This window comes from Protopterus annectens, chromosome 9.part0, assembly GCF_019279795.1.
Source record: "Protopterus annectens isolate FY-2018-M chromosome 9.part0, PAN1.0, whole genome shotgun sequence".
NCBI lineage: Eukaryota > Metazoa > Chordata > Ceratodontiformes > Protopteridae > Protopterus > Protopterus annectens.
The window spans coordinates 26,100,158-26,122,325 of record NC_056743.1 but is presented as its reverse complement, the minus strand read 5'-3'; the positions used below and the strand labels follow the sequence as shown (position 1 = coordinate 26,122,325).

Here is a 22,168-nt window from a genome sequence, read left to right as displayed (position 1 = left end):
CAATGAGCGCCCTTCAGCACTTGTTTCCGTAGCAGGTATGGGTTTCACCGGGACGGGTTGCTAGCCTGAGGCCCAACCACACACGCATACCTATGCCCAATTTAATGTCTCCAGTCCACCTACTGCATGTCTTTGGAATGTGGGAGGAAACCGGATCACCCAGCTGAAACCCACAGGAATGCAGAGAGGACATGCAGACTCCACACAGAAGGCACGAGAGCTGAGAATCAAACTGGAGAACCTCTTGCTGTGAGGTGACAACACTAACTGCTACACCACTGCATTGTCACACACACACACACACACACACACACACACACACACACACACACACACACACACACACACACACACACACACACACAGACACACACACAGACACACACACAGACACACACACACACACACACACACACACACACACACACACACACACAAACACAGTTGGGTGTATTTCCCTTTCTCTTTGATTGTGTAATCCTGGAGTTCATATATGTAAGTAGTAGGGGTTTTGGGGGACACTATTCCCCCTTCCCTCATAGAAGGTGGAAGAGAAGCTGCCATCCTACAGAATAAAGTTTTACAGTATTAGTTTCTGCTTCATAATAAAAGTTGCAGTATTTGAGGAGCTGATCACCTTGACGAGCTACCTATCAGTGAATTTCATGAGCTTAAGCAGATTAAATGGCTGAAAGTCAGTGTGCTGGGAAAATATTGTTTGCCATCAGGAACATGGATGAGACCCAATTTAGTTTTAGATGGAGGTGAAATGTGATCAAGATATTGAAGATGAAATTGGCATGTGGAGTTTACTTATGTAAACAACAGCATGTCCCCTCACCCATTTTGCAAATGATGCATAAGCCATGTGTGATTTGACAACACTTATGAAAAGTGAAAATTGATAACCTTAAAAGTAGTTATTCAATGTGTATGTATTTAGAAATGTACTGCAATATTTATAGCAAAAATAGCATGTGCAACATTTTGCAATGGAAGCTTCTGATTTTGAGGTTGCAGGTTCAGAGACTGTTAACTTCTTTTGATTGCTACATGAACCAAAACTATTAAAAATGCAGGAAGTACATTTTGTTTTGTTAAAACTGTACCAAAATTTTATTCGTTTACATTACTGTTCATGTTTGTGACTGTCCTTTGCTTGAAACTATTTATTGTATCTGATAACATATAGTTAGACTACTTTATTTTTTTTATCTTATGTCTTATGTTTTGTTTTTTATTCAGTTAAAGAAAAAGTTTACCCTGGTGAAACTGCATGCAGGTGTATAGTTTTTTTTGTGCATGTTTTTGTGATTACAACTTACATTACAGTATGGGTGAGGAGAAACTCTAATTGATTTGTCTAGTGTGAGTAAACATGAAATGCCATTCTCCTTTTTTTGTTACTTTTTGTGGTACTTGCGTATTATCGCAACCAAATTTTCGCGGGTAATACCGCTCGCTTCCCCGTGCGCAGATGTAAACATTGATGCTGCCGTTATGTCAATAAGTGTGTTTTCCTTCACACTGAAAGGTTGTTTTAGGCAGGGGTATCGTGGAAAATGGTGCAGATCATGTTTTTGGCATACTTATGCTGTTTGCGCTCGCCGATCAATGCTCGCCGCTTCTTGATCGATAATACACTGATAAGCCATCGGAATTTACTCACATGTCAGCTGTGATCACAGTACCATTAAAGAATAACAGGGTGAAGGCTTGTCACTGCATTCCCTGCCATCACTCTTATTATAAACTGTATGCTGCAAAGTTCGACAGCTTTTTTTTTTTGGTCTTTTTCTTTTCTTTTTTTTTTTTTGTTGTAGCTATTAAGAAGTAGTAGAACCTGTCATCGTGTGAGTCTATTACATTTAGCGACTCACGGCTTGAGATATGGAATATGGAATAACTGCTGTGGAAAATGTATTTCCGGTGACATGATGTCAGGGAAACAGCATGGCTTGAAACAAGCAGTCATTCCTTGCATGTTATACTGTCTTTCCTACCTAAACAATGATTTTTAATAAAGATAACATTCAGTGTGATTCTGTATATACTTATAGTTAAATTGACACACCAGGAAGCGAGTGGTATTACCGCGAAAATCTGGTTGCGATAATACACAAGTACCATTTTTTTTGTTTTGTTTGCTGCTTGTAGTGATTTGAAAATAATCTCTGTTTATTGCGGGAGTCGAAGCCTGACTGGCCAGTGCTTTGTGATGAGATCTATTATTTGAGTGGTTATGGATGATTTGTCCATGTAAGTTGTCTTAGTGGATCATTAAGTGACTGCATCTTATGATTGTTGTAGTACAGTGAGTCAAATATTTTGATGGCATATTATGGATAATTTGGATCACAAAAATATAGTTATTTATTCTCTGTATTGGATATGTCACAGCTCCTGCTTCACCTACAACTTACTTCCTTTACCTCCCTACATGCGCATGCACAGACACCCATGCGCACACACATTCTCCCCTTATCAGGAGCTGCCTTTATGACTCTTAATTGCAGTCAAGGATTCTGATAATTGTTTTGATCCTACCACGTCTTTAGGAAACATGTTGCATTCATGTGCCCATTTCTTTAAACTAACACTTCTTGTATTCCACATATCTTCTTGGGAATTGCATGCAATCAGTAATTGCTGAAGTCTTCTATTTATTTTATTTTAATTAGTCATATATTGCATTTAAAACCTGTCCTTCCTAATTCTTACCTGCTTAATGATTATAAATAATGGCAGTTTTTTTTTTCATAGCATTGTCATCATTACTGCTGTCAATATGATTTGTGGTGCTTGTACACCTCATCCATATCGGGCATTGGGAGAAGATGACTAGAGAGATATTGGAGTGAGTAGTAGGGATGTGGCAGGGGTTGTGGCATGGCACTGCTGCACTGGGTCCATGTGTAAGAGGACAGAGGCGCAGCATATTCTGTCTTGTGTCGTCAGCTTGGCATACTAAGCAGCGCTTAAAGATGTTGTAAGACAGGTTGTGTAAGCATGCACCTTCACTCATCCTTTGTAGAATTCTGCTTTGGTAGGAGTGCTGAATACCGTGAAGAGGGGAGTAGGATGCAAAAACATAGTCTGCAAGTGTGATGGTCTTTCCACCTGATAGCTGTTGACTCTGTCGCTGTCAGTGCTGTCCCATTATAGGCAGTGGACGGGGACACAATGGGATGAGTATCTGGTTGCGGGGGACTGTTGGTTGGCAGGTGAGATTCATAAAATGATGGCACTTGTTAGTGCGCTAGTGTTAGCAGGACTAGTGCTGTTTGCTAGAGCTTGTAATTGTTACTTTATAAGCAGTACTAGTTCTTTTACAGCTAGATATTAGTCTAGATTAATATTAATCTAGATACAAGAGCACATGTATTTGCACTTAAATAATAGCTTTATTTTTTTTTTTATTTTTAGTAGCTTCTCAAACTTCAGCAATGTTTAACAGGAAAATAATGCAGCAGCAGTGACAGTACATGGGAAATTACCTTTCAAAAAGCCAATATTTAAAAAGAAAAGACACAATATCTCAATGAAAACAGTGTTACATGAAAATCCCATACACTGCATTTTGATAGTAACAATGAAGGTTAAACCTGCACTGTGTATGGGTAACAGTTCACATGAAACCTTCTATCCCAAGTTATGAACAACTCAAGAAATATCTGGTCCACCAACTTCTCAGATAGTTTTCTGTTTTCCTTCATAGGCTAGTTCATTGTAGAGCACCTTCTCACAACTACATCTGCAAAAACCCATGACTGTATTGTTTTCTTTGGAAAGATTCACCCTTCCACGTGCATGGTGGTACCCCCTGCACCTTGTGTTTTACTATAACACAGTACGAGGTTATAGATCCTTACAGGAAGTTCTGCAGCAGCCTGTTATAAGTGAGGACTTGTATTAGCAGTTATGACTGAGTGGTACATGACTTATTTGCAAGATGGCAGCCGATTGGACCTTCTGATATCTAACTTGATTAGTCTGTCACTGAATGTCCATTGATCAGTTCATAATCAATTACAGCATGGTCTTCTTCATCTCCCTTACTAATACATAGAGAGGGAGTCAGGTTCCTTTAGCAAGTTCTATTACTAAATTGCTTTTGCAATCCTATGGTTGTCACTTCTTGACAAGGCTAAAAAGACAGTTGCATGTTTAACACAATTTCTGCATTTTCCCCCCAGAAAATTTTACATAATGTCGGTATAGTACACATTAAAAATTGCAACATGCTGAATCCGTCAACTTTTTCCTGTTATGTTCATTTCAGTTGTATAGTCACTAAATTACTTCAGTATGTAAGTACACAGAGGCAAGTACAATTTGTAATTGTTTGTGTGTGTTGGAGTGCAGCACAACTGGTTTCAGTGTTATAAAGGAAGACTTTTTATAAATTATTCTTTTAATTTAATTATCATTCATACAGTACTACTTCAGAACCAAAAAAATTATGTAACGTAATTCAAAATTACTGAGTCCTCATATGTTACATTCAGTAGCCTTTGTCTTTTTTGTTTCTGATCTGCTTGAAGGGTTTGTTACAGAGACTGCACTGTCTTCAGTTGTCACTATAAAAAGATGTTCAACGATGGAGTATTATGAGAAGTTAAATAAAATGAGTACTCATTGTATTGTTTCTTTGAGGCTGAGAAGACTGAATTGGCCAAATGTCTCATAATTTTTAGACTGTTCTCTTCCCTGTTTTGCAGTGCCCTCTTGAGGACATTAGACTGTAGTGCATTGTTGTCATCAACATCTTTATTTTTCACAGCTTCAGGAAAGATTCTATTATGTGTCAATCTTGCACTATTTATCTGTAGGTTCAAATGGTTGTGGTGTAAATAATGGACGGTGTACACACCTCTGCTTTGCAAGAGCTATGGACTACATTTGTGCATGCCCAGACGAATCAGATGGACGACCATGTTCTACAAGTGAGTCAGTTTTTGTTTTTTAACTGTTGGGATTATACGAGTCCATAAGGAAGTATGGCTTTTAGTGATGCACTTACCTGTTGTCACCAGACGTTGTGCCAAGTGAATGTATTGTCACCAGACATTTTGCCATATGAATGTGTTATTGTTGCCAGACATTGTGATATGTGAATGTAGGAACCTGCTTTTGTCAAAGAATTGCTGAAGCTAATTGACATAACATACCCTTAAATATATTTACTTTCCAGTGGGCATGAGAGTGAATTTATTTTTTGAATTAATAAGCTTTATTTTTTTCTTGGAAAAAAAAGCAGTGTACAATGCTTAAAAGAAAATATATTTGCTGTTCTTTATTTGATAAACAAATCTGCTACTACCTAACTAGATCAGGCTAAAAATCTTTTAACTGCCATTTATGAAAGCTTTAAGTTTTTTTCTGTAGTATAAAAATGGAAAACATTTGAAAAAAAATGGATATTTGCAATGCAGGGAGGCTCTGTGTGTGCCACTGTGATGCATTGTGTGGGATTACTAAATATATGATATGAAATATTACTAAAAGGCCAGAAGGAGAAACTTGTGAATTTGCAATATGTAAATGGATAAATTATTCATTTACCCTGTTTCAACTTAAGTAACATTTCCAGCCAACAGGTTAATAAAATTAGCATTCATATAGTAACACCATGAGTTTATTCTCTATAAATGTAATAATTTTAAAGCAGATGTTGCCACATTGCAGTTGTACCAGTGTAACAGTAGATGTTCTTCATGTTTCACTGTTGCAGTCATCACCTGTGTGTTATCCCTGCTGTGGTGGCCCTCGGTTGGCCGAAATACAAGTCAGTGTTTTTGTGCGCTGGCTGCCGTCGCCTGTAGTCTGATGTCAGGTCGTCAGTGCTATAAAGCAAGGCAGCTGATGTTATTACATCAATCTTTCTTGCCGTGGAGCCCGTAGCAGAAGCAGTTCGCACGAATGCCGGTCGGTCGCTACCAGAAGCTGAATTTCAGCAGAAAACATCTAAAGCTAAGTACCCTGTTGGGGACCCTTTTTTCTTGCTCTAACCAGTGTCCAAAAAAAGTTAATTGTCTCCCCTGTGGTAAGCAGATCCCACACCGAGACTTTCATTCTTACTGCATCACTTGTTTAGGCCCAGACCACGACGTCCCTCGTTGCCAGTTTTGTGTCCTCTTTAATGCGGGAGCCATTCACTGTAGAGATCTTTTTGTAGACAATTGTTTTCAAGTTCCATCTTTGAATTCCAGTATGGTGTCCATCAGTCAACAATCTGTGGATACTCCAAAAAAATGTAGAGATAAAGATAGAAACAGGCCACACAAGGCTAAGCCTTCCGATGATGCTACCGCTAAGCAAGTCGTCAGTTCTCTGGAATTCAGTGAGGTGCTTTTGCAGCCCCTGATGCCCGACTCGTTATCTACGCAGGCCTCTGCTGAGACCCTTTCGGAGTCTGGTATGCCGCAGAAAACTACTTCGTCTTCCGAGCCATTGGTGGTCTGTCTCGATTGGGTCAGGAGCCGCAATGCAGGCACCAGCTTCTGAGGAGGCCTTTCACACTACCGAATCTAGACAAAAAACAATGTCTTTGCATCCGACTACCACTTTTCAGAGACCAACGGATTCTCTCAGGCCTAGAAGCCAGGCCACTGCTAGGAAATCTGCTACTAGCCACCATCTTGCTACTGCTCCCCCACCCCAAGCTAAAATGCTTAAAATGGCGGAGGATCTCATCTCCCTTATCCGAGGTACTCAGGCCCCCACTCCTAAAAGGAAAAGGCATCCTTCCCCAGAAATTATGACAGACCAAGAGTCTGAGGAATCTGATTATTCTGCTTTTGAAGAGTAACAACATTCCTTAACTGTTTATGAGGATTCAGATGCAGAGGAGTCCATCCATCCTGCGTCCCCTCCAGAGCCTCTCTCTTTTGGGGAAACCCTTCATTCCCTCAGGGAACATTTCCATTGGGAATCTCAAGACTTCCCACAGTCTAAGAAACAACTTAGAGAGTTTCTGGACCTACCCCAGCACAGACCCCCTGGCCATCCCACCTGTTGCGGAGGTGGTGGATGATGTTTTCCATGAATCCAGCTTGGCCCCTGATGCCCTGCCTCCTGCTCCAAGTAAACCTGACAGGTACTACAGAGTACCGAATTCTCACAAATACCTGTATAGGAATCCTGCTGCAGACCTGAGGTCATTACACAGGGACCCAAAGGAGCTAAGACTAGTTCTGCCAAGAATCCTCTTCCTTCTGACAAAGACACCAGAGATCTGAACAGATGGGGTAAGAAAGTATACATCTCTGCAACCTAAGCTATCAGAGCACTCAACTGTCAGTTCCCTATGTTCAAATAACACACTTTGGAACAATTAAAACAGAAGATTGCTACCTCTCCTGACTGTGCCAACTCAAAGAAGCTGGCAGAATTACTACACTCTGCTTGGTAAGTGGCCAAGCACTCATTGCAATGTGGATATGATGCCCAAGAAGTCTCTAGCAGGGCAGCAGTGACAGGATCTGTTATTAGGAGACATGCATGGCTGAGGAACAACCTCTCCCTGATCATGTCAAGTTGAAACTTACTGATACACCCCTAGACAAGGAGCGCCTGTTTGGGGAAAAAGCAGAAGTGCTTAAAAAGATGGAAGACATAGAAAAGTCTATGCAAACAGTAAAAGATTTCTTTCAAGTTCAACCTCCCAGATTCAGCAGGAACTTTTCCTCTAAGCACTAAGCCCCACAGGGACAGGCCAACCAGGCCCCTATCGTAGGGCCAGCAAAGAAGCAAACGATGAACCAATTCCATCTCTAAGGCAGGGAGTTCTAAGCCAAACTTTTATGGCAAACTCACAATGATTTTCCCTCCCCCCTCTGCCCTCCCTTCACTCTATCCAAACTGAACACCACCTTGATGGTCCCCAAATTCAAAATGGTTTCTGCCTATGCTAACAAAAGATGCCTGGCTTTTGTGACACTAGACCTAAAAGATTTCTACTTCCACATCCCCATCAGGGAATAGTGCAGAAAAGTCCTGCTCTTCAGAGCAGGCTGTCAACACTTTCAGTTCTCTACACTGCCCTTTGGCTTATCTACTGCTCCCAGAGTATTCACCAAATGCTTGCCCCCGGCTATAGCATTCTGCAGACAGAGAAATAAACAGATTTACCCTTACCTGGATGACTGCCTCATTCAGGTAGAGGGCAAAGAAAAGTTGCTCCAGGACCTTCTCTTTTTCAAATCTCTCTTTACATCCCTAGGGTTCACCATCAACGAGAAAAAATTGTAACAAAACCCCACCAGGAAAATTATTTTCCTGGGAGCGGTGCTAGACACAGCATCCCAAATGGCCTTCCTATCCCCAGAAAAGCAGAGCTTCCTGCCTCTCTACTTCACCCAGCTGGCCACTTCACTGTGAGGAAGTTCTTGCAAGCCCTAGGATATGTGGGATCTTGCATCCTTCTTATCCCCCTTGCCAGGCTTCACATGAGAAAACTTCAGCTGTACTTAAAGAACCTTTGGTGTCCACACTCAGTCCCTAGAGATCACACTCCCTCTGATCCCATGTATAAGGGCCAAATTTTTCTGGTGGGCAGAGGCATGTGCCATGAACAAGGGTCTTCCCTTCATACTCTGCCCTTCTGGCCAGACCATCACCACAGATGCTTCAGACATTGCTTGGGGAGCCCACCTAGCAGGCAGGTGTACCCAAGGCCTTTGGGATGCCCAGCAACTTCGCTTGCACATCAATTAGAAAGAAATGATGGCAGTACAAAAGGGTCTGACTTCCTTCCAACCCCATCTCAGGCCAGGGGTCCTCCTTATAACACCAGACAACACCACAGTGATGTGGTACATCAACAAGCAGGGGGGCACCCAATCTTAGCCCCTGTGCAGGTTATCCATGAGTCTCTGGCTTACAGCCACCGCCATGGGGCTACACCTAATTGCCCAATACCTACCAGGGGTCAACAACACCCTGCCAGACCACCTAAGCAGAAACTTACTGGACCCTCATGAATGGCAGCTCCACAGAGAAGTCTTTCTGCAAATCACTCAGGAGTGGGGGACCCCAGAATTGGATCTCTTTGCCTCGCACCTCAACCACCAGCTGCAGAGGTTTTGCACCAGGGAGTTCCACCTCCTAGAGTGGAAGGTGGATGCCTTGACCTTCCCCTGGAACTCCCTCTTTGTGTACGTATTCCCTCCTCTGCCCCTTATTCCCAAGGTTCTGATCAAAGAAAGAGAGGAGAGACCAAGAGCCATTCTCATTGTTCCAGACTGGCCCAGACAGCATTGGTACTCCCTGTTATGCGGCCTAACCTTACAGCCCCCAAAGCTGCTTCCCCTGATGTCAGACGTCTTGACCCAGGAGGAGGGGGGGAGGTACTGCACCCAGACCTACAGACTCTCAATCTTTCAGCATGGCTTGTACCCTAAAAACTAACAAGGAGTCCCTGTTAAGCAAACAGGTCATGGGCATTATCAAAGAGGCCAGAAGGCCCAGCACAAGAAAATCATATGCAGGAAAATGGAAAAGATTCTGCTCCTGGAAACAATCAAAGAGGGGCAGTACCTTCCAACTTTACATCTCTCTAATGTTGGATTGCCTTGCAGAGTTGCTCAATAGTGGCCTCTCTTTCTCCTCTAATAAAATTCATGCCTCGGCCATTTCAGCCCATTATGACTCAAACCCACCCCTCTTCTCTCATCCTTTGATTAAGCAATACCTCAGAGGGGATTCTAATATCAGGCCTGCCAGAAGGCCTCCCATGCCACCCTGGGACCTGAATTATGTGTTAGAAAAACTGATCTTACCTTCTTTCTAACCTGCTGCTTCTACAGAATTGAAATACCTCTCATGGAAGACTGTCTTCCTACTAGCTGTCACATCAGCCAGAAGGGTCTCGGAACTTCAAGCTGTCATGGCTGTTGAGCCTTTCATCATTTGCCATGCAGACAGAATCTCCCTGAGGACTAACCCCTCCTTTATGCCCAAGGTGATATCTGATGTGACCCTTAACCAGGCCATACACCTTCCCTCAGAACAAGGAGGAAAGAATCCTACACTCATTAGACGTAAACAGGCAACTCAGAAACTATCTGGACCGTACTAAGTCATTCCGAAAAACCGACCAACTACTTGTAAGCTTTGCCCTAGGAGCAGAGGGGAACCCATTTCCAAACAAATCATTTCCAAATGGATTTCACACTGTATCCATTTTTGTTACAGACTACATGGGAAACCCACCCACTGCCTTCCTCAGAGGAGTACCCACCAGGGACATCTTGGAAGGGGCCACCTGAACTTCTGTCCATACTTTACAAAACATTACCACCTACACCTCTTTTCTAAGTCTAGGGCAGGGTTTGCCTCTGCAGTTCTGCAGGGCCTCCTGTCCCATACCTAGGACTCAACCTATCCTTCCACCCCTTTCCTTAGCTTTGGGAATCTTCCCACAGGTGATGATTCCAACAGTGAAACACGAAGAACGTAGTACAGTTGTGTGCACTTACCGTAAATGTAGATGTGCGAGTGTATTCACTGTTGCAGTCTTGGTTTCCCTCCCTCCATCCCCCATTTAACATCTTCCCCTAGGCAGACATAAGCTTCCCTTGGTGGCTTTTAGCCACCAGGACCACTTCTGTCTCTTACATTGTGCTTCTGATGGGTTAGGGCAACAAAAACTGATGTAATGATGTCAGCTGCTTTGCTTTATAGCACTGACAACCTGACGTCAGACTACAGGCGATGGCAGCCGGCGCACAAAAACATCGACTCTGGTATTTGGGCCGACTGAGGGCTACCACAGCAGGGATAACCCACAGGTGATGACTGCAACAGTGAATACACTCGAACATCTACAGTGATAGTAAGTGTACACAACTGTACTTTATTTTTCTTTTCGATTCCAATGAACACATGTAATAGGTTACAAACATTTTTATTACGCAGCATATTAAAAGTCATCAGCTGCAGGGACTCGTCCTATGTCATAGATGGACAAAAGCCTTACTACAACCCAAATGGCCCATGTTTGATTAGTGGCAGTGGAGCTGGATGGGCTTGGGTAGAGGAGGATCACAATGAACAAAAAAACGAAACTCCAACACTAAGCCAATACATCAGTAACTAAAAATGTTATTAGGTAACAAACAAGCAAAGCTTTCAGAACACTTCCCTTTCTCAATGCTTATATGTAACAAATGCAATTCACGCCTTTAAAAATTTACAGAATGAGATTATAACATTGGAAAATACTATTCTAGCCATGTCTTGTTTTAAAGATAATTCTAATTATATAAAGATGCACTTGATCATGCGTATACATTTGAGCAGTGGCTTCAACAAATTAAAAAATGAAAATTAAGCAGAGATGTTAATGATTTTAGAAAAGGGAACATTTCTCTTGGCGAAGGGGGGCAGTAAAAGTAGGTATTAAGGTATGGACTGGCAAATCTGTGTATGAGGTGGATGATATTAATATGTCTTATTTGCTGAATTATCTCAGTCGAGTACGACTGTTAATGAAGTTAATGAAAATGATGGGCGTATTGAGCAAGTCAGAAGAGAGAGTGACCACAAGCTACTAAAGTGATGGAGTTAGGCTTAAAGTATGCAGGATTGCTAGACTGGCCTACTCTTTGACACATGACTCTCATGTCCAGTGGGAATGGACTACTTGTTTAGGAAAATAATGGGCCATAAAGCTTCTGCCCTGTCCTATGAGCCTGGGCTGTTGCTCAGAAGTAGGAAAAGTCAGTTTGGTGCAAGGAGTAGTAGCCTTTGGGACAAGTCCTGTGTTCAGTAAAAAGTTATTAGAGTACATTGTTTTGCATTTCTTGCTTTTCTGATGTTCATCGTGTTTCACTGTTACAGTCATTACACTTGGGTCATCCTGCTGGCAGGCAACCCGTAGTCAGCCCGAGTTCCAAAGTCTGGGTCCGGCGTCGGTTGTTGTCGCCTCTTCCCTGATGTCAGTGCGCCAGGGGTATAAAAGTAGCAACCGACGCCATTTTCTTCAGTCTTTCTTACCGCGCAGTGCCTGAAGCATAAGCAGTTCGCAAGTGCCGGTCGGCCGACTCCTGAGATTTTCAAAATTGAATTTCAGAACCGAAGTCTTCAATAAAGCTAAGTACCCCGTTAGGGAAACTTTTTCTTGCTCCATACCGATGTCAGTAAAAGTTAATAATTGTATTTCTTGTGGGAAGCAAATACCTCATAAGGATTTTCACTCTTACTGTATTCCTTGCCTAGGCCCTTACCACGACGTCACTAGTTGTCGGTTTTGTGCTAGATTTAATAAACACACTGTTAAACATCGGTTTGATTTTGCTTTACATTATTTTGGACGAAGATTTAATTACATGTATAAAAAAACAGAAAGACAAAGAAAAAGGCAGGCATTCGAGGTCCAAAACCGACGACAAAACCTCTTCTAGGCCAGTCGCCGGTTCTCAGTGAGGTGCTTTCGCAGCCCCTGACACCCACTACCTCAGAGCCACAGGCCGCAACATGACAGCCACATGGAGACACCGAGGCCTGTGGAAACTCAAGGTAATGGGCCTACGGAAAATATACCCTCAGATGGGTCCAGAGCTGCTGAGCAGGCACTGGCTTCTGAGGGTGTTTTCAGACCTTCACAGCTTACAATTAGAGCTACTACAGCAGCAAAGGCAAAGTCATAAACACCATTAAAGACAAAGAAACAAGTACAGCATTCTCCAGAACAGTCATCCATGCCTAAGAAACAGATGCTTAAAATGGCCAAAGACCTTGTTACTTTAATCAGGGGCTCCCATCCCCCTCCTGACAAAAGGCCTAGGCAAGACACTGATTATGATTCCTCTGATCAGGTTTCCATTTCTTCTGACTCTTCCTCTGACCAGGGCTGTTCTCTCCCTCCCTATGAGGACTCTGATGCTGAAGAGTCCATTCCTTCAGCCTCACCGCCTGAGGATTACTCTTTTGGGGAAACCCTGCACACCATGAGGGAGCATTTCCATTGGGAGAGCCAGGATTACTCAGAATCCAAGAAAAGGCTCAGAGATTTCCTTCTATTGCCTTAGCACAGGTCCTTGGCTATCCCCCCTGTGCTTGATATTGTTGATGATATTTTTTCTGAATCCAGTCTGTCTCCAGATTCTTTACCCCCTGCACCAGTGAAGTCAGACGGGTACTACAGGGTCCCTGACTCTTATAAATTTCTTTACAAAAACCCCGCTGCGGATCCCGAAACTATTTCTCAGGGTCCAAAAGGGGTTAAAGCTTCCACTGCCAAAAATCCTGTCCCCTCAGATAGGGATTCCAGAGCTCTGGACAGATGGGAGAATAAAGTTTACACTTCTGCTACTTTAGCTGTAAGAGCTTTAAACTGTCAGTTTCACATGCTTAAATATCAGCAGTATCTCATGTCATTGTTAAAGCAGAAAATGGTTACAAATATAGAAGGTCCTGACTGTAAAGAAATGCAGGATTTATTGCATGCAGTTGAACAAGTGGGAAAGCATACTCTGCAATGTGGTTTTGATTCATTAGAGGCTTCTTGTAGAGCCGCAGTTACAGGCTCAGTTATTCGAAGACATACTTGGTTGAAAGAACAAAGTTTACCTGACCACGTTAAAATGAAAGTATTGGATGCTCCACTACAGCATGATACTTTGTTTGGTGTTAAGGCAGAAGAGGTTTTAAGGAAAATGGAGGATAAAGCAAAGTCAATGCAAACTGTGAAAGATTTCTTACAGGTTCAGCCACCTAGATTTAGCAGGAACTGGCCTTCAAAAAATTGGTCCTTTCCAGTGTCAGACAGGCCACAAAGAGGCAGATACAGACGCCCAAGAGGCAGATCTCAGCCCCAAGGCTCCTACAGACTTAAACAACGGGGTGCTTCAGCCCCCAAAGGAGGAGACGACAAATCACAACCTTATAGGAAATAGTCACAATGACTTCCCTCTGCAAATGCGAAGCACTTACCAGTTGATAGCACCCCTAGGGGGAAAGCTAGCACTTATTTATTTATTTATTTTATTTTACATTTGTTAACCGGGCTAGTCTAGCTGGATATATGTCCATTTTCAGTAGAGGCCCGGGGAGAAGAGCTCCAAGCATGAACAGTGATAAAGTTAACAATATATAAAAAACATAAAGGATTACATTACAATCTAATATTAGTCTAAAAAGAGTAATAATACTACAAATTTTAACTACAACAGTTCACAATGTATAGAAACATACAGGAATACTGTACAGAGTAGTATTAGTCTAAAAGGAGTAATGAAAATACATTTTCATTTATAGCAGATTTAGGAGAAATTCTACTAACTAATTATCTAAAGCACAGTAGAATGTAAGAACAAGTCTCAGGTAGGGAAGGGAAACACAAGTGTTATCCTCATGCTTCAAAGAAAACAGTAGTAACTTGTTTTGGAGACTTGGTTTAGAGGAGTAGGGAAAGGGGTAAGTGAAAGAGTAAAGAAAAACATCAGTCTGGGTTAGTGCATGGACAAAGCCAATGAGTTTTTAGATGTTCTTTAAGATGTTTTTAAAAATAGAAGTAGAAGCAAGGGTGGATAATTCTGAGGGCAGCTGGTTCCATAGTTTTCCTGCAGTGTTTGAGAATAGTGAATCCCCAGCTTTGTTATTAGCTTTATTAGAGGAAACTAGGACCTTATTAGCAGCGCGCAGTGTGGATAGATTTGTATAGGGTGTAATTAGATTGATGAGAATAGGTGTGTTGTTAGGGTGGTATAGGAAGTTTTTGAGTAATAAGTAATTGTTGACAGAGTATATGGTTTTTCAATTCTAGCCATCCTAGTTGTTTGAGGTTAAGGCAGTGGTGAGTTTTAAAGGGGGAGCTTGTGATGAATCTAGCTATGCTATTATAACAGGTGGAGAGTTTAGAGAGGTTATTATTGGAAAGGTTAGTATATATGACACAGGCATAGAAAAGGATAGAAATGAGGTGGGTTTGGGCAATAGTTTTCCTTGCATAAGGGGTAAGGAAGGGTTTGATTCTATAGAGGGTACCAAGTTTTTGTTAACAGACTTTATAGTGGAGTTGATGTGTCCATCATAGCTGAGACGATTATCAATTGTTACACCTAGAAGGCGGGTTGTAGTATCTGGGGTAATGTTGGTGCCATTGTTAGAGGTTAGGGTGAAGAAAGTAGTAGGAGATTTGTGAGTAGGGGGAAAGGCAGTAATTTAGTTTTTTGGGGGGATTTAGGAGGAGGCAGTGTTGCATAAACCAGTTTTCAACTTTTTGAAAAATAGTTTGGGTAAGGGAGTGGAGAGTGGCTATATTCTTGGCTGTACAGATTAAGGTGGAGTCGGCATATTGAATGCAGGTGGCTTGAGGTATGTTCATGTGTAGATTGTTAATAAATAAAGAAAAGAGTAGGGGACCTAGGATAGAGCCCTGGGGTACTCCTATATTAACTGGTAGTAGTGGCGACAAATTGTTCTGCCAAAGTACTGCTTGCTGTCTATTTTCCAGATATGACCTAAACCATTGTATAGCTTGAGGGTTGAGAGAGTAGGCATTTAGTTTGTCTAGCAGTCAGTTATGGTTAACCATATCAAAGGCTTTCGACAGGTCAATAAATAGTGCAGAGGAAAAAGAGTTATTGTTACGATTTTTATTTATGGAGTCGGTAAAGGATAGGAGGGCAGTCGATGTGCTGTGGAATGGTCTAAAGCCATGTTGGCAGTTTGCAAGTAGGTTATTTTGTAATAAGTGGTTAAGTAATTGTTTGTGAACACACTTTTCCATGATCTTAGCTAAAGGGGAGAGTAAAGCGATAGAAGAACCACCTTTGTGTAGAGGGATGATATGGGATATCTTCCATAGTGCAGGGATTTTGCCTTCTGAGCTGGTTCTGTTAATAATGATGGAGATGGGATAGGCTATGGCTTTTGTGGCTAATTGTAGGAATTCGGATGGGAGACTGTCTGCAGAAGGGGTGTAAGGTTTCAGTTTTTGAAGTAGCTTACAGATGAGAGATGTAGGTACAGGTTGTACCTGAAAGGTAGGCAGTGAAATATTAAATGTATTAGTTTGGGAAGTAGTGAAAGGTGGTAAAGAATTAGCCAGGGTTAGAATGGCTTCAGTAAACTAGTTATTAAAGGCATCAGGGATCTGGGTGGAGTTATTATGGTTGAAGCCAATTGGGACTGGAGTAGTGGTGTGGCCTGGCTGAAGAAGTGTGTTTATTCCAGACCAAAACTTTTGAGGGGGTTGTTGGCTGGTTTGTTGTAGTTGAAGGTAGAAATCTTTTTTATCCTTAAGAATATCCTTCTTGGTGGCATTTCTTAGCTGTTTATAGTGAAGGTGGTTTGTTGGGCATTTGGTAGTTCTCCATTTTGCCCAGATTTTATTTCTAAGGAGTATTTTCTGTCTAGTTTGTTTTGTGAGCCATGGGGCAGATTTTGTTCTTATTCTAGTAGTGCGATAAGATGCATGGCAGTCAAGGATTTGAAGAAAGTATTAAAGTAAGTAACGGAATCATCAAGTTCTAGATGGGTTAGTGGTGACCAGTCATATGCTTGCAATTCGGTTAGAAAGCTGTCTGGGTTGAAGAATTTTTTTGAGCGAGAGGTTTTGAGGTTATGAGTAGTTGGAATATGGACTTTTTGTCTAATAATGTAGGTAAGCATGTGGTCGCTAATGCCATCTGGAAGGGTTCCTGGAGTATAAGTTTCAGGGTGGCTATTAATAAGGATCCAATCCAGAGTCGTTTCTTTTTTGGTAGGTTTGTGGATTCTTGTAGGAGTTATTAATTGTGTGAAACCAAAGAGGTTTATGTGATTGGTAGGATTCATATAACTGCAAGTGGACCAGTCTATGTTAAAGTCACCTAGTACAATGGTCTCTTGGGGTAGTTGGGTAGAGAAGTGATTGAGTAGGTTCTCTGGAGTATTGGTATTATTACCTGGGGTAGATACATACAAAGTAGATAGATAGATTTGGAGTTTGGTAGTTAGGATTTCAGAATTGGTGGCAAATGATGGAAGCACATTGATGGGTGAAATTTGGAGGTTAGATTTATAGAAAATGGCTATACCTCCACCTTTTTTAGTTTTACGGTCATTTCTAAGGATGTTATAGCCAGGAGGGGTAATTTCTTGGTCTAGAGTTGATGGTTTAAGCCAAGTTTCTGTAAGACATAGGATGTCAAATGAGTGTACATCAAGGAGAGCATGTAGATGGGAAATTTTATTGTTAATGCTTCTAATATTAAGGTGACCTATGAAGAGGGAGTTGCATGGCTTTGTTAGTGTTGAGACTATAGGCAGTGTTAAATTGGTTGGGTTATTGGTGTAGATATTGTTGGGGGCAGGGTTTGGATGAATATCACCGTCTAGGAGGGGTGTTGCTGGGTGTATTGTAGATATTTAAGGAGTTTATAGTTGTTATTAAGAGTCTTTTTGGAAGGGAAATAGCTAATGTGGGTTGCTCTGTGAAATTTTGGAAGTATATAGTTGGAATTACAGGTTATGTTGCTGTGATTAAGGGAGAAGATGAAAGAGGGTGTTAGTGTTTGACGGATGTAATGGTTTTGTTCCGGGAGAGAGAGATATTCAAAGGAGGTGAGTAAGTAAAGTATGGTAAGACAGGCCAATGTGGTGGTTAAGAGTGGTATGTTTAAGAAAATATGTTTATATGTTGGGGCCATGATGAAAAATAGTATTAAGTAGGGAAAAAATCCTGTAAGTAGGTGTTGTAAAGAGAAGAAGAGAGTTATGGAAGGGATAAAGCAGGGTATAATATAAGTATGGAATAAAGTGGAGGGGGTTGAAAAAGTGGTAGATTTGGGAAGGAAAAGTAGAGTAGATGATGGATAGTGAGGGCAGGGGGAGGTACGAAGGGAGTTGGGAAGTTATAATTAGGAGAGTGTGCTATGGGAGTGGCCTGGAGAAGGTGAGGTAGGTGATAGGATAAGAAGGGAAGTGGAGAGTGGTTAGTGAAGTATAAGTCTAGGACCCCTGGGGTGGGCGGGAATTGGGGGTAGGGTGGGGGAGCGGAGTGAGCCCGCAGGGCGAACGGAGCGGGTAGAAACAGGCAAAGGAGGAGCTGGAGGAGAAATAATCAGTTAGCAGAGCTGAATACTGAAGGTAAGTGAAGTGAGTCAGAAGTGGGAAGGAGCAGGGATAAGTATGGAGTGTATAAGAAAACAGGGAAGTGTAGCAAGTTAGAATAAAGGGTACAGTGTGAAATTACAGAGTACTTCTAGGTCAAAGCAGTATAATGTAAAGCAAACAGAATAACAAAGGGGTAAGCTGGAAAATTAATAGAGGGGACAGGAGTGCCACCTACTGGGCAAAGTTAGAATTACAGGCAAATACAGTAAAGGGGGTAGGTTTAGTGCTAGTTGAGGGAGGGGGAAAGGCTAGTAAGAGAGGAAGTAAGAGGTGGTGTGGGAGTTTAGTGTACAAGGTAGCTACTATGGGGGGGGGCTGCTGGCTGACCGGGCTTAGGGCGTGCTTTTGAATCCCTGAAGCAACTGTGGATGGTAGTCAGTTTTACAGGTAGGACATAGATGACATACTTTCTTATATCCTTGAAAGTGGGAGCAGGGAGTAGAGGCTGATAGAGGAAGCCGCAGCTATTTGTTGGACGGGTCCTTTGTCACCAGGTAGGTAGGATCTCAGAAAAGTATGGTCTGGAACAGCACAGTGAAGAGCAGGGTACTTGAAGGAGAGAGAGAGACAACAGTAAGTATCAAGAAGCGAACATCAACAAAAATATGATATTAGGGCAGTAGATGTATAACAGTTAGGAAATTGAACATTCACTGATTCTTTGGAAGCTACCAGTAGCATAAGAGAGCATGTATTTTCTTATATCAAATATTTAGCAGTATATATTCTCTAGGCTTCAGAAGGATAGTATGTAACACATTAGAACACTTTTCCTCAAAAAATTGGCACATGATCACCCAAGACCAATGGGTGTTGAATATAGTTTCGCAAAGGTACAGGTTTCACTTCCACACGCTTCCAAAACCAAAAGGTATGCAAACCTGCCACAAAACCAATGGGCAGAGGCACAAAAACAGATTGCAGCTCTTATGGATATGGGAGCTATTCAAAATGTTCCACAAGAAGAACAGGGCCAAGGATTTTACTCACGACTTTTCTTAGTACTCAGAAAGGACAAAGCATGGAGACCAATACTGGACCTGTCAATCCTAAATACTTTCCTGTATGTTCCAAAATTCAAAATGTTAACACTACAACAACTCTTGCCCATGCTGGGCAAAGAGGCTTGGCTAGTTACTTTGGATCTCAAGGAGGCATACCTGCATGTCCCAATCAGACAATCGTGCAGAAGATACCTCAGATTTATAGCAGGCTCAATGCATTATCAATTCTCTGCACTGCCCTTTGGCTTATCTACTGCGCCCAGGGTCTTCACAAAATGCCTGGCACCAGTAATTGCATTTTGCAGACAAAAAGGAATTCAAATGTATCCCTACTTTACGACTGCCTTATTCAAGCAGAGAGCAAGGACATTCTTCTAAAGCACCTGGAATTTGTTAAAAGATTACTAATTTGCCTAGGGTACACAGTAAACGAAAAGAAATCAAAACTAGTGCCCTCTCAAGAGATATTTTTGGGTGCAAGCTTAAATACAACTACCCAGATGAAATATCTCACGCCAGACAAACAAAGGCAACTGACTCATTACTTTCAAATGATGGCAACAAAGACCCAGCTCCCTTCAAGAAAAATTCTGCAGGCCCTGGGTTTCATGGCATCTTGCATTCTACTAATTCCATATGCCAAACTGCATATGAGGAAACTACAATGGTATCTAAAAAGTGTTTGGACTCAGCATTGTCACAGCCTAGAGACAATCATAACCTTGATTACCTGCCTACAACAGGAGTTTCGATGGTGGTCCCAGGCGTGTCACCACAACAAGGGACAGCCTTTCACCTTACCTACAGCCAGGCAGACAATAATAATGGATGCATCGGATTACGCCTGGGGAGCACATATGGCAGGAAAATATATTCAGGGAACATGGCCCAAGGAACAAATGCATCTTCACATCAATCAAAAAGAGATGCTAGCTGTACAGAATACCCTGACAGCCTTCAAGGACCTAATACATCCAGGACAATTATTAATAAAGATGGACAATACCACAGTTATGTGGTACATAAACAAGCAAGGGGGCACACATTCCTACCCCCTATGCAGGCAAGCCATGACTTTGTGGAACACAAGACTGACTTACCAGATACATCTGCAAGCACAATTCCTGCCAGGAACAAAAAATACACTGGCAGACAAACTAAGCAGAAATTTCATGGATCCTCACGAATGGAAGTTAAATCCACAAGTGTTCAACATGATAACAAGGGAATGGGGACGCCCAGACATAGATTTATTTGCCTCCCCTTGCAATTACCAATTACAGAAATTCTGCACAAGGACTTATCACTCACAAGCATGGAAAGTGGATGCTCTATCTTTCAACTGGAAAAACCTGACAGTCTAAGCCTTTCCTCCAATGCCTCTTCTCATCAAGGTGCTTCTAAAAGTCAGACAAGAGAGGCCAAAAATTATCCTGATTGCACCAGACTGGCCACGCCAGAACTGGTACCCAATCCTAAAGATTTTGTCCCAAGGCCCGCCTTGGCCTCTACCTCAAATCTATCATCTTATGGCACAGAAAACAGTCAGATTCTGCACAATCAACTCAGAACCTTAAACCTGGCAGCATGGCAGATAATGTAGCCACTCAGACTGCACCTCTCTCTAAAGCTGTTATGGATGTAATTTTGGAGGCCAGGAGACCCAGCACTAGGAAATCTTATGCGGAAAAATGGAAGAGATTCTGTGCTTGGAACCAGGCACAAGGGCTCGACCCACTGGTCCCTAATATGCCTCAGATTTTACAATACCTGACTGAGATGTTGGACAAAGCCCTATCTTTTTCTTCTATTAAAATCCATGCCTCTGCCATTTCAGCTCATTACAATACGGATCCTCCTATTTTTTTTACATCCTCTACTACGACAGTACCTCAGAGGGCCAAAGAATATAAGACCCCCTAGGAGTGCACCAGTACCTACTTGGGACCTCAATTTTGTTTTAGAAAAACTAACACTGCCTCCCTTTGAACCAGCCAGCACAGCTGACCTAAAGTTCTTGTCATGGAAAACTGCTCTGCTCCTAGCAATAACTTCAGCAAGAACAGTTTCAGAGTTACAGGCATTGATGGCTGTGGGACCTTTCCTCATATTTCACCAGGACAGGGTTTCTCTAAGGATGAACCCAACATTCATGCCAAAAGTGGTCTCCAATGTGGCCTTAAACCAAACTATTCATTTGCCTACTTTCTACCCAAATCCCCAGAATAAAGGGGAAAAACTTCTGCACTCTTTGGATATACACAGGCAGCTACGATTTCACTTGGACAAAACAAAAGCCTTCAGAAAAACTGAGCAACTGTTTGTAGCATATGCTGCAGGATCACAAGGAAAACCTTTTACAAATCAGACAATCTCCAAATGGATAGGACACTGCATCCGCTTCTGTTATGCACAACATGGCAAATCTGTGCCTAAGGGCATTAGGCCTCATTCTACCAGAGCAGCAGCCACTTCAGCAGCTTTCCTCAGAGGGGTACCAACCAAAGACATATTAGAAGCTGCAACCTGGAGCTCAGTGCACACTTTTACCAAGCACTACCACCTACCTTTCTACTCCAAATCCAGAGCAGGCTTTGCCACTTCAGTTCTGCAGGGCTTGTTAGCCTCGCCAAATCCAATCTAGACCCAGCCACCCTACCTCAGCTTTGGGATTCTACCAAGTGTAATGACTGCAACAGTGAAACACGATGAACATAGTACAGTTGTGTACCTACCATAAATGTAGATGTTCGAGTGTATTCACTGTTGCAGTCCTGGTTACCAACCCACCATCCCCCTCTTTGCTGGGACTATTCTGTACTTCTCAACTCTATACAACCTATGTGGTGTATTTGCTTTTAGAAGAAGAAAATGTTTTTAGTGATATATGCATGGTTGTTTGGCATATTTTTATCTTTACAGCCTTCATATCTGGGGGCACCTGACATCTGGGGCAAGAAAAACTGAAGAAAATGGCATCGGTTGCTACTTTTATACCCCTGGCGCACTGATGTCAGGGAAGAGGTGACAGCAACCGACACCGGACCAAGACTTTGGAA

At 42.2% G+C, this 22,168-nt stretch overlaps 1 protein-coding gene across 3 annotated transcripts in view; it reads left to right on the top strand.

Moving 5' to 3' along the window:
* Positions 1 to 22,168, top strand: part of LRP4 (LDL receptor related protein 4) — a 2,374,694-nt gene that overhangs the window by 2,124,824 nt on the left and 227,702 nt on the right. For all 3 annotated transcript variants that reach the window (XM_044082533.1, XM_044082532.1, XM_044082534.1), the window contains exon 33: positions 4,833 to 4,946. In XM_044082533.1, coding sequence (XP_043938468.1) covers positions 4,833 to 4,946 — 114 coding nt within the window. The remainder of the gene's footprint in view (positions 1 to 4,832; positions 4,947 to 22,168) is intronic.